The following is a 12505-nucleotide window of genomic DNA, read 5'->3' on the forward strand; positions in this document are numbered from 1 at the left end:
TCCAAAACCGACCGAAACAAACCGTTCCTGGACCACCTGAGTGAGGGTCAGAGGCGAGGCGGCCATTTAGGCATGAGAGCGAGGTTCTTCGTGAACAGAGCAGCAGCAGGTGAGTCAGTGAGATCCGTCCCTGTTCTCCTCCTCACCTGCGTTGTGGGATGGGCGGGGCGCGGAGAGCGGAGAGCAGCTGCTGCAGAAGCTCCAACAGCTGACAAAGTGGAAAATCAAACACTTAATGAGACAGAGTCAAAACGAGGCAGCAGGAAGAGCAAACACTGAATCCAGCCCTGCAACCTTCTGTCACCTCACTGACCGGCAGTGTGGTTTCACAGTGTTTTACTGACCACTTCCGCTTCCCTAAACACTGACTCAGCCACCGGGACAGGACTCGCACTTTGTGATGTAACACTGACTTTAATTAAAAAACAATGTTTATTAGAATGAAAAATCAATTAAAAACTGTAGGAAAACAGGTCAGCATTACAGCAACGTAACGGTCGGGACCTCATACAGTCCTTAGCTCTTCAGGAGGTAAAGGTGGATTACAGTCTGACCACAGAGCTTTGGGGACGAGTGACAGTTACCCGTAACTAAGAGAAAGAGAGAGAGAGAGTCCAGCGCAAGTCCAAGAGCCGCATCTGGTCAAACCTGAAGAGACAGATGAACTACACAATGAAACATTCGGCTTAAAGGCAGTTTTTCCCCAAACAAATCAAACACAGCCGTGTGCAGAAGTTTGTGCATTAGCAAAGACGCTGGAGGATCAGCACATCCTGCACTGCCAAACAGAGATCAGGAGCTTTGGGTGATCAGGGTAAATTTCAAGCCTTAAATCATTTATAGATGTAATTAAAGGGCCCATATCCCTGTATTTTAACCCCCCACCTCTACTTTTGAAGTCTGTGTGTTTATGAACCAAAAACCACTTAAATTAATTTTTACATGACTGTTTTCCAGCCTCTCGTTATCCCTTCCAGCTTAACAGGCTGTTTTTGTCACTGAGCCTTTAAGCCTGATGTATGTAAATGACCTCTGCTCTGATTGGCAGCCCCGGGCTGAAACACTCCGTATAACTCCAGCCTGAATGGGCGGAGCTAAACTGCTTCAGGCTGAATGGGTCAGTGTATTTAAATGCGTCATGTGTGACATCACAAAAACAGTGAAATCAAAACGAGCTGTTTTTGCAGCTGAGTGTCCACCGACGGACTGGAGCTCCTGCGATATGAAAACTGCGAGTCCGATAAAATCGATTAACGGTTCAGCCATACAGTGTAAACTGATCGATCTCTTCTCATGGTGGTCGAGGATCTGAGGCTCTGAGTCAGGAGTGAGGATCTGTAGTTAAGAGTCCTGGCCGACACCCAGATGCTGCCTCGTGTACTCCCACACCAGCAGGGCGGCGCTCACATGCACGTTGAGAGAGCGAGTGACCCCTTGCTGAGGAATCTCCACACACACGTCCAGCAGCTGCAGCAGGTTAGCGGGGATGCCCTCTCGTTCGTTCCTAAGCGTGAGAGAGAAAGAGAGATAGAGTGTGAGAGAGAGAGAGAGAGAGAGAGAGAGAGAGAGAGAGAGAGAGAGAGAGAGAATGAGAGAGAGAGAAAGAAAAAAGAGAGGAGAGAGAGCAGAGAGAGAAAAGAGGAGAGAGAGAGAAGAGAGAGAGAGAGAGAAAAGAGAGAGGAGAGAGAGCAGAGAGAGAAAAGAGAGACACAGAAAGGGAGAGAAAGAAGAGAGCAGAGAGAGAGAGAGAAAAAAGGAGAGAGAGAGAAAAGAGAGAGAGAGAAAAGAGGAGAGCAGAGAGAGAAGAGAGATAAAAGAGAGAGACAGAAAGAGAGAGAAATGAGAGAGAGAAAAGAGGAGAGCAGAGAGAGAAAAGAGAGACAGGGAGAGAGCAGAGAGAAACAAGAGAGAGAGAGGAGGGAGCAGAGAGAGAGAGAAGAGAGAGAGAGAGACAGAGAAGGGAGCAGAGAGAGAGAGAGAAAAGACAAAGAGAGCAGCGAGAGAGACAGAGATAAAAGAGAAAGAGAAAAAGAAGAGAGGAGAGCAGAGAGTGAAGAGAGAAAAGAGAGAGAGAAAAGAGGAGAGAGAGCAGCGACAGAGAACACAGAGAAAGAGAGGAGAGAGCAGAGAGAGAGAGGGAGAGAAAGAAGAGAGAGACAAAAGAGAGAGAGACACAGAGAGAGAGAGAGAGAGAGAGAGAGAGAGAGAGAGAGAGAGAGAGAGAGAGACTTGTAAACCCACTTTATTCAAACAGGGGGAACAAAGAAAAAAGAGAAAACCAAAAGGCAATACTATTTTTGAACGTAGAATAATAATAAGAAGATTATGAAGAACAGCAAGTTGTTTTTTTAAAGCCAACTTAATTAATTCTCTTGGTTATAAAGTGCAGTGAAACAGGCATTTAAAGGGGAAAAGTAAAGGCGTTTCTGAGTCGGTCATCATTAAACCATCTAAAACACCCACAGACGGCAGAGAAGCTGAGACAGGACTAATGTGGATGGCAGAGCTGAGAGACGAATTAGGTAACAGCCCGTAACTGGACGCTGATTCGGACGCTTGCTGAGCGAAGAACAGCAGGTGTGTCTTTTCCCGCGATGGATCAAAACCAATCACAAAGCGCAAACATGAAGCTGCACACACACAAACACTCCCACACACTCTGAGGAGCATCATAACGACCACACGCAGCTCTGATAGAGCATCATAAACGCTGTATTACAGCGCATGTGCCACAGCGAGTGCATGAGGACCATCAGGCTGTTCAGGTTCCTCTCCAGGACGGGTTCTGCATCAGCCCTTCGGTTCTTCACTGGCTCAGTCTCTCTACCTGCACTCTCATCACACACGCCTTCACAGTGACTTAGCTTGGTACTGTAATGAGGGGGATATCTAGCTAGAACAGATCTAGGCCCAGTCCCATTTCCCCCCTCGGCCCTAAACTCAGCCCCATTAAAAAATCACTAGTAGTGCTGATGTCTCGGTAGCTAGCTAGGCTAAATGTCCTGTTCCACCTTAAATGGTGTAGCAGTTACATTCTGGCTCCCCAGGCACCAGAACTGCTGCACCATTTAAGGTGGAATGAAAAATTCCAGCAGAAGCTGGTGAAGATCAAAAGTAGTTAATTACGGTAATCAAGAATTTTTAATTAAAGTAATTAAGAATTTTTACAGCTCATTCTGATTCCTGGGGAGGACTATTTGTGGAGGGCACTATATATTGAGAAATTGGGACAGATGTTTACCCACAACAGCACTCTGATCTGGGAGCGGGCAGTGGGGTCAGGCTGGGTACTGTGTTTGATGATGAACATGAATTAAAGAATTTGTATTTTTAAGTTTTTATTCTGTTTTCTGTTTCATTTTTATTGGTTTTCATGTCTTATTTCAGTAAATTTTATCATAAAAAAAATCTCAGCTATTCCCTAACCCATTGCTGAATTGAAAAGACCTGGGCCATATCCAAAAATAATTAGCACAATATTTACAAGTTAAAAATCGTGATTTTTCAGCTTTGACCTACTTTATATTCTAGTTCAGTTTACATGTTTTTTTAATATGAACTGTTTTGATGAAAATCTTTAATAAATACTTCACCTGTAACTGCAGACATGTGCATTCGAGAGCTTCTGTTGCTGCAGATTCACAGTGAGTTGCGTACTAACAGCGCTCCCTGCTGGAGAAACTTCAGACTGCTAGTGATTTCCAAAGCCGTGCCCGCAGGCTTTCCACATTAAAAACGTCATTACAGCAGTGTTTTCATAATTCAGCACTTAATCTGTACAGAAACACTGCAGATTTTACTGAGTAAATCATCACAAAAGTGATTAAAACATTGTGAGCACATTTTATTCAGTATTATTCATTACCTTTTTCTGAGAACGCTGCCCGCAGACGAGGATCAGAGGAACTTTCTCTCCAGGTTAGAGTTAACTTAGCTGGTCTACACTAACTTTCAGTCATTTTAGCTGTTTTTTTTACTGCAGCGAGTCACTTTGAGATGAGCTGAAGATCCGAAGCACGTCAGCATTTATTTATGATTCCGTTCACGTAAAGTGAATTAAGTGTGAAACTGACTGGTGCGCGACCCCGCACACTCAGACGTGAACTCCATTTTCCCAACGGATGTTTAAAGCGGTTTAACGGTAAATTAGTCCGCTCTAATTCTCTCTCCGTTCTTTTACCAAAACAGCGATTATCTCTTTTTACACATCACCATCGGGTTACTTGTCCATCATCGTTGATATCTGATTACATCACTCCATAGCCCAGGCCTCGTTGTGTACTCCACACAGAACAGAGGGTACAGGGTAGTATGTACTTCAGGCCTTACAGGGCAAATCACAGCAGCGCACACCATATTTTAATCTTGCGTGGTGCAGCTCTCACCTTAACAATAAATGAAATCACAGTGATTTAAAAAGGTAAATATCTCAGACTGAGGCAGGGGCGTGTAAACTTTAGGTTGGGGCCACCGTGCAGTGCGGAACATTACAGTAATGATATCTCAGGATGTTCTTCCTGCTCCTGTGTTGTGATAAGTCACAAGTCTGGACACGTGGCTGACAGTGATGCAGTGATGAGCTAATATTCAGGATTATCTTGACCGCTGTCGTTCAGACGGTACGTGAGCTGTGTCGGCTGCACAGGGGCTTCTGTGAAGATGCTGCTCTCGTTTTCAGTCAAATGGATTCGGTTGCCAAATATCATCATGTTGTAAACGGGCTCAGCCAATTAGACGCGACACAGAAGGTAAACACAGAGCAGCTCCTATCAGAGCATCAAAGCCTGCGCTGTTTGTTTCCTCTTACAGTTTATCAACCGAATCATTTGGTTTTCACGGTTATATCAGTTTTTATGACTGTGGCAGATTAAAATTCTTGACTGTGCAGCAGCTTTTCTCCAAATTCACAGCAGCATTTGCGTTTAATGTGTTTCTTTGGCGTGTTTTGTATGTGGCCTGTTTAGTTCCTGATAAAAACAAAAGGCGAAACAAAACCGGACACTGAATTTTTATACTGTACTTTGAAATCGGTGAATGAAACTATAAACAACACAAGCACCATCATCACACAATCAAACATGCAGGAAAGAGGATGAAAAGTCCTGAAACTAACTGCCCTCTGAGTCCTTTCGGTGGAACACCCAGCTGTGCTGACTCTGAACGAGTCTGAGCTTGGCAGCTAATGTTCTTAGCAACATGGAAGAGAGGAAAAGTGTGCGGCAAGACTTTTTATTCCTCCTGTCCGTCAGTGCGGATGTTTAATTCAATGATCACATTCCTCCTCTGCTGTCCAACACCTCAAACATCAGGAATCATTTTCGGTCGTTCAGATTTTATCTAATTAACACTAATTGTGTTCCTGCACCTCCATCCATATTTTTGCTTAACAGACAGGAGATAAAGCTACACAGTAACACAAGAAATTATAAGTATTAATTTAGAATCATAAGAAAATGATACAGATCAGAAAGAGATAAAGACCAAATAGACGTAGAGTTTTACTGAAGCGCTGAGTTAAAGAGCTGAGTTTTCAGATGTTTATTAAAAGTGAGCTCTGAGCTCGACTGTCTAATAAAAGCTGAACTGAGCTCCACAGTTTAGAAGCATCTCAGTCGAATTAAACGCTCCAGTCAGGAGATTCTAAGAGGGCCGTTTAGCTGGTTTGTTTGGCATCTGTTTTAAATAAAATCAACACACTGGGCTCTAATTTCACGATGCCGTGTTCAGAGCTGAGCCCGATATCGGCTTTTTCAGTGTGTAAACCAGCAGTTCTTAACGACACCATGAGATTTGACAGCTATGCATGTCAGTGATTTAGCAGATCAGCTTCCAGTGACATATGCAGTGAGCTAATAGGCTAATTTACTCATCATGTGCTGTAAATACAGTATTAGAGGCCAGAGGCTGCATCCTTCCAACACTGTATTCATGCATAATGGAGTGGTAGGCGCTTTACTCGCACTGTATTCTTGCGTTTCGTGTGACGTCACACTATATAGCGCGAATCAGGGAGTGACTGCGCTGCACGATGCCTTTAATTAGCTGAGCTTTGTAAATGATTCACCTGCAAGACGCGTCAGAAGCCAAGAGACACACAGACCTTTAATTCAGTGTTTAACTCCAGGCTTGGAGCCGCTGCACTGTATAGTGTTTATCTGCTGTTCACACCTCGTTCAGCTCAAGAAGGGATTAATTAGCTGATAATATCAGGTATTTCAACCAGGAAACCACAGTTATGCAGTGCAGGGGTTTCAGGACTGGAGCTGAACTCTGAACTAACTGCACTAGCAAACTTACAGAATCACGTCTGTCGAAACACGACGTCGTTTTCCGCCCCACGACATTCAGTCTGATATTTAACGCTTATGTTTCTCCATTCGAACCTCATTTAAATCAGAAACAGAGAGTAAAGTTATACCGGCGGTCTGCAGCTCCGTTAGGGGGCGACTGTTCATCTCTCGGCTGGTAACATCAGCTAAAGTTATCTAAAGGCCAGCATTGTTTGCATCTGTGTTAATTAACTGATGTCGTTACCCTCCTATGATCACAGAGTGTTTCTCCTCTTTATGAACACCATGGGGTCCTTTACCCACCCTGACGTGAAGAGCCGGTGGGCTTCTGTGCTTTTAAATGCTGTGAGAGACTCTCAGAATAGGGAGAGGGGCTGAGTATGAGATCAATATAAATGTCAGGAAAACACAAATTTGACAGTTTTCCCCCAGTTTAAGTGGGATCAGCAGTTCAGGGGAAACTGTATAAGGATCTCAGCCTGTTTTATCGACTTTGTTAAGGTCACGTTTTTCTCTTCCAAAGTAAGGAGAGCAATTTTAGACATCTCTCACCTCTAGTTACGTTCGTGCGGAGCAGCCAAGCCAGAAATTCGGTCCCAAAAATGGCGGCCACAACAGAAAAATTACGTGACTGAAACCCTCGGATGCACTTAAAGTACTTGTGAAAGAGCTCCGAGGCCTTGTAAATGCAGTGAGGGCTGGTTAAACTGGTATCAGTTCAGCTCACGCTCTACACACACTGTCTGGATTGCCACAAAACAAGAGAGTAAAGCTGCAGCCACTTAATTAGCATGAAGTAATGGAAGGCCAAGGTGTGTGTGTGTGTGTGTGTGTGTGTGAGAGTGATGGTTTTGCTGATAAGCGCTCAGGCATGCTGGGACAAGCCTGCTCTGACTCCAGCAGCGTGCAGAGGTGAAGAAATCACCCAGGGAGAGCAACGTCAATTAGCCTGATAACACTCCGCCGTGCAGCCAGCTCCCGCAGCTCGGCCTCGGAGTGTGTGTGTGTGTGTGTGTGTGTGTGTGTGTGCGCTGCCTGCACGTCACTCCACCATCATCACACACTGACTCAAAACAAGCACCTAAATCAGGAGTCGGCAACATGCATCTCTTTCACTGCCCTGTTGTGGCTCCACAGCTGAATCAGATTAGTAGGTAATAATAAAATAATCCTCCTTTACAGTAAAATAAAGCTCTGCTGATCGTTCAACACAGTTTAACAATAAATGGTCTTAAACTCTGGAGTTAATGTAGAACTGCTGATTCACCCTTTAACCCTGAAGATCAGCGCAGACTGCTGGTCACCATAGCGACACTGACAACAGTCTCACCTAGATAGTAGCTAACGAAACGGCAAAGAGAGAGATTTAAGACGGACATCGATAATTTGGAGACGAATGGACTTATTAGCGTTTATAATCACTCCAGCTGGTTTCCTGATACGTTTAATCTGCAGTGAGAAACTGAGAAACACTATAAAGTCGCGAAGCTGAAGTCACGTTTCCCATTCGCCAGCTTCTCGTTCAAATTCTCCCGTTCCACCTTAAATGGTGCAGCAGTTACATTCTGGTGCATCAGGCACCATTTAAGGTGGAACGGGAAAATTCGAATGAGAAGCTGGCGAATGGGAAACTGACTTCAGCCTCATAAACAGTCGAGAGAAAATGTTGAGAGACATTTTACAAGAAATTTCTACTTCTATTTCTACAAGTTCTACTTTTGAGGAAAAGTTTCCTGCTGGAGATGCGAGAAAAGCAGCTACAGCTGAGCTAAAGATTAAAGCAGAGCAGAGTTTGTTTTCATTTATTTTACATTTTTTATCCTATACTAGCACATCAACACATACTGAAACATATTTACACCCAAGATGTTAAAATGGACATAAAATGTGTTTTGATTTTTGTTGAAAGGACAAAGTGGCTCTTCTTAACATTTGGGCTATGACCCTTGACCTACACACACAGTAAACACTGGAGCTTGTGTGGCTCAGAGTCTGCTGTGAATAAGGCTGCGTTCACATTAGCAGATGAAGTAGCACAAATCTGATTTTTGTCCTAATGTGACTCAGATCTGATGTTTTCAGAGCTGTGTGGACCTGAGCCACTTTCATGCGTGGTCCTAGATTGGATACGTGTCCGATTCGTGGCCGTATGACATTAACGAGAAGCTCAGTAAACGGTGTAAAAGCAGCTCATCTCAGCCTTTTCACCCCCGTCTCACTCTAATAATGAAGCTGAGAGCTGATCAGAGTTAATGATCTTCACAGTGAAGCTCTCTCTGCTCGCTAATTCGCTGTTAATGACACACGTGCTTCATTCACGTGATTCGTTACCGATTATAATGTGCACACGCGGCTCATTTCAGGGAGGCGGTTCACAGATTTGAGTCACTGACCTAAACGAGTGAACCATCATGTCAGATAGATCAGATTTCAGCAGTGAGGACTGTACTGTGAAGGCAGCCTGAGCAGGTGGTCTTACCCCAGGAGCAGTAGGGTCTTCTCTGGAAACCTGTAGTCCTGTAAACTCTGACTGTTGGCTGTCTGTTCAACCCCAACGATACAATATCCGTCTCTCTTCTTCAGCTGCAGGAAGTCTGTGAGCTCTGTGGGCTTCACCTGAAACAGAGGGACCACCGACATTCAGCAGAGAGGGACGTGATGAGATACGCCTCTACTGTCACACACAGGCTGGGCTGAGAGTCTGTTACGACTAAAAAAGACTAAACAGTTTTTTTTTGGATACAAAAACGAATAACTGAATAACACTCAGAGCACTTAGTGCAACACCTGCTCTCACGTAAACACAACAGATCTGTCTTATATGATACGTAAACATGTAAATACATATACTGACATTTCTACTCTCTCATACTGTAACTTACGTCTAATTTTATTTCTGTCTAATAAATGAAAGTTTATGTGCAATTATATGTCTCGCTAATGTAACACTGCAACTTCCCTTCAGGATTAACACAGTTCTATCTGTCTGTCTGTCTGTCTGTCTATCTATCTATCTATCTATCTATCTATCTATCTATCTGTCTGTCTATCTGTCTATCTGTCTACCCATCCATCTGTCTATCCTTCTATCCTGTCTGTTCCATCTATGTAAAGATATGATTTGATGTCTAGGAACTGTTTCTCATCACCGCAAAAAAAATCCAAAAAAACAAAAAATGAAATTATTAATTGCAATTTATTAGTATAGCGATCAGCTAAAATGTCATGATCATGACTGGCTGAGTCAGCTGTGGTGGTCCTGTGGTGGTCTCTAGACACTGTCCTTTGTATAAAAATCAGCTTCTCCAAAGATAAAAATAATCGAATCTTGTTTGTTTTTTTTGTGCAGAAAGAACCTGGCGCTCAGCTTACGGGCCATCAGTCTCACACCCTGACAGTGAAGAGCAGCTTTGTGCCTGAAGCTGACAGAGAGGAATCTCTCACTGGGTGTGAGACTGAGGAGTGAGGAGTGAGGAGTGATGGGTGTTTTCACTGCGGTGTGATCTGAGATGATCGGCTGTGAAATGAATCACATAAATCCAGTTTTGGAGCAGAAGCAGACAAATGACAGAGCGTAGAGCAGGACAGAGCTTTAGGACACACACACACACACACACACACACACACACACACACACACACACCTCCAGCAGTGGCAGCCACAGCTCAGATGAGACGCTCAGGGCCTGGAACTGTCTGTCGCTGACGTGACGCAGGCTGTCCAGAACCAAAGCACTGGCTCCAAAAATCTCACACGTCCTACACAGACCTGCAACACACACACACACACACACACACACACACACACACACACACACATCAAAAGATCAGAGACTTCACTGGTGGCACCAAAAACTAGCTGAGTGACCCTTCTGGAGAATTTTCAGCCTGCTGAGTGAGTGTGTCAGTCAGTGGGTCAGTCAGTGAGTCAGTGAGCGAGTCAGACAGTCAGTGAATGAGTGAATCAGTCAGTGAGTGAATCAGTCAGTCAGTCAGTGAATCAGCCAGTCAGTCAGTCAGTGAATCAGTCAGTCAGTCAGTGAATCAGTCAGTCAGTCAGTCAGCGAGTCAGTGTGTGAGTCAGTCAGTCAGTCAGTAAGTGAGTCAGTCAGTGAGTGAGTCAGTCAGTGAGCCAGTCAGTCAGTGTGTGAGTCAGTCAGTCAGTAAGTGAGTGAGTCAGTCAGTCAGTCAGTGAATCAGTCAGTCAGTAAGTGAGTCAGTCAGTCAGTCAGTGAGTGAATCAGTGAGTCAGTCAGTCAGTCAGTCAGTGAGTGAATCAGTAAGTCAGTCAGTAAGTGAGTGAGTGAGTCAGTCAGTGAGTGAGTCAGTCAATGACCTCTTTACAAGATTTCTTGATCAGATTTCCAGACCTTAATCTAAGAAATCAGACTGTGTGTTTACACCACCACTTAATAATCAGATACCTGCAGAAATCAGATTATAATCTGATTACTGGTGTGCACGTGAACCACTCAGTGTATTCATAACCATCTCATGTAATAACTTCCTTAGAGGCATTAAACTCTTCAGACGTCTGGTTACGTCCTCCATGGATGGGGACAATTCAGAACCTGTAATTTTGTCTAGAACAAAGCATCTCACACAAAACCTCTCTGGATGAGTTTGTGTAGAGCTTAAACATTTAATTAGGCAGAAATTTGGAAAAAAAAAAATCAGTAAATTATTTTTCAAGCAGAAAAAATATTTTCCTCATCTGCTTAGACTTTCAAATGGGGTTAAAAAGGTCTGAGTGCAGTTCAGTAACGATCATCTACATTTATAAAATCATATTTAACACACTAAGCTAATTATACTAACTAATATAATCATCTCTGTGTTCTGTGCTGATCCACACTCAGCAGCCCTGTGATGTGCAGATGTGAGTGAGTCATATTCCAGTTCATTACGACTCTTAAAGGTGGAGATTCAGCACTTTTGAAGTCAATAATTCTGCACGTTCGTTCATTAAGCTGTTTAAATCTGAGTGTCTGAACTCAGACATTACAGCAGGCGCATCGCTGGGCAAACACTGACTGACGGTCACACAGGGTCCATAACCTGCCGGAGTGTTTTGGTGTCAATATAAAAGCTCTATGCAGGACAATAAGCTCCCTCAATCTGTCTTATCATTAAGAGTCAATATTTACTCATGAAATGGGTTCTCGCGAAATGAAAAAGCAGAAAAAAAAAAGAGAAGGACACAACGGGAGACGCTGGAAGTGTAAATGAAATGAAAACACTTTACGATGCGTCTCTTGATTCAGCCACACCGAGAGCAGAGGACGCTGAGATAAGCTGTCGCGGTTGCTGCGTTTCAGCTGGGAGGACATCGCGGCAGAGCTTGGCAACAGAAACAGCCCGACACGCTTTCACATCTGTCGGAGTGAAAGAGGACAGACGGGGACACACACTCACATCACACGCGCATGCACACACACGGAGACCCCTGTTCACCTGGGCCATCGGACCATCTCCATTCACGCAGTGATAAGAGTTTCCTCGATGAGCTGCAGCCTGAGAGCGACGGCGGAGATGAAGCTGTGGGGCTGGGGGGCGTCTAACTGGCCTAACTGGCATATGATGATCTATACTGGGACGATGGACCATGACATCAGGGGAGTGTGGGGTCTGTGGGGGTCTTTCACATATGAGCCCATTCTCAGCTTATTACAGCCAACTAGTCAGTTTTAAACTGTCCCGTCACTAAAGCTGGTTTAATGCGCCGCCTGACGACGGAGACGGTAGCTGTGAGATTTTGGCCTTAAACGTGTTTATTTAATCCATTCATTTTTGGATGAGGAGGATAAATTCCCCAAAATTTACATTTTTATTTGAATTCCTTATTTATACCTCTTTTATGTCCCATCCTGACAAATATTTTAACTACTCAATTATAGTTGAATTTGTGAGCCCAAATTTAACTGTAGAGAGTCCAAAGGTCTGAGACCTTTAGTGAAAATGCTTCTGTTCTGCATACCTTTCTAATCTAATACAACCAATCAATCAACCTTTACTTAAACCCGGAGTACACTGAGGGAGTGGGATTGAGAATACAGGGATCAGGGATTGAGAAGTTAAATAGTAAAACATAACAAATGCTACCTAAATAACTTCATAAATAAGATAAAATAAGGATAAATAAAAAATATAATTGATGAAAAAAAAAGATGTAAAACAATAGCTTAGCAATATTAAAATAAATGAGAACAGAATAAT

General features: G+C 43.7%; 1 protein-coding gene across 1 annotated transcript in view; it reads right to left on the reverse strand.

The window, feature by feature from the left end:
* Positions 1 to 1314: 1314 nt before the first annotated feature.
* The window catches only part of tarbp1 (TAR (HIV-1) RNA binding protein 1), a 46060-nt gene continuing 34869 nt past the window's right edge, over positions 1315 to 12505 (reverse strand). The window contains exons 28-30 of the mRNA XM_036583334.1: positions 9934 to 10058; positions 8770 to 8906; positions 1315 to 1504 (exon numbers count right to left, since the gene is read on the reverse strand). Of these exons, the coding sequence (XP_036439227.1) occupies positions 1342 to 1504; positions 8770 to 8906; positions 9934 to 10058 (425 nt within the window). The 3' untranslated portion in view covers positions 1315 to 1341. The remainder of the gene's footprint in view (positions 1505 to 8769; positions 8907 to 9933; positions 10059 to 12505) is intronic.

Source organism: Colossoma macropomum, unplaced genomic scaffold, assembly GCF_904425465.1.
Source record: "Colossoma macropomum unplaced genomic scaffold, Colossoma_macropomum, whole genome shotgun sequence".
NCBI classification, from domain to species: Eukaryota; Metazoa; Chordata; class Actinopteri; order Characiformes; family Serrasalmidae; genus Colossoma; species Colossoma macropomum.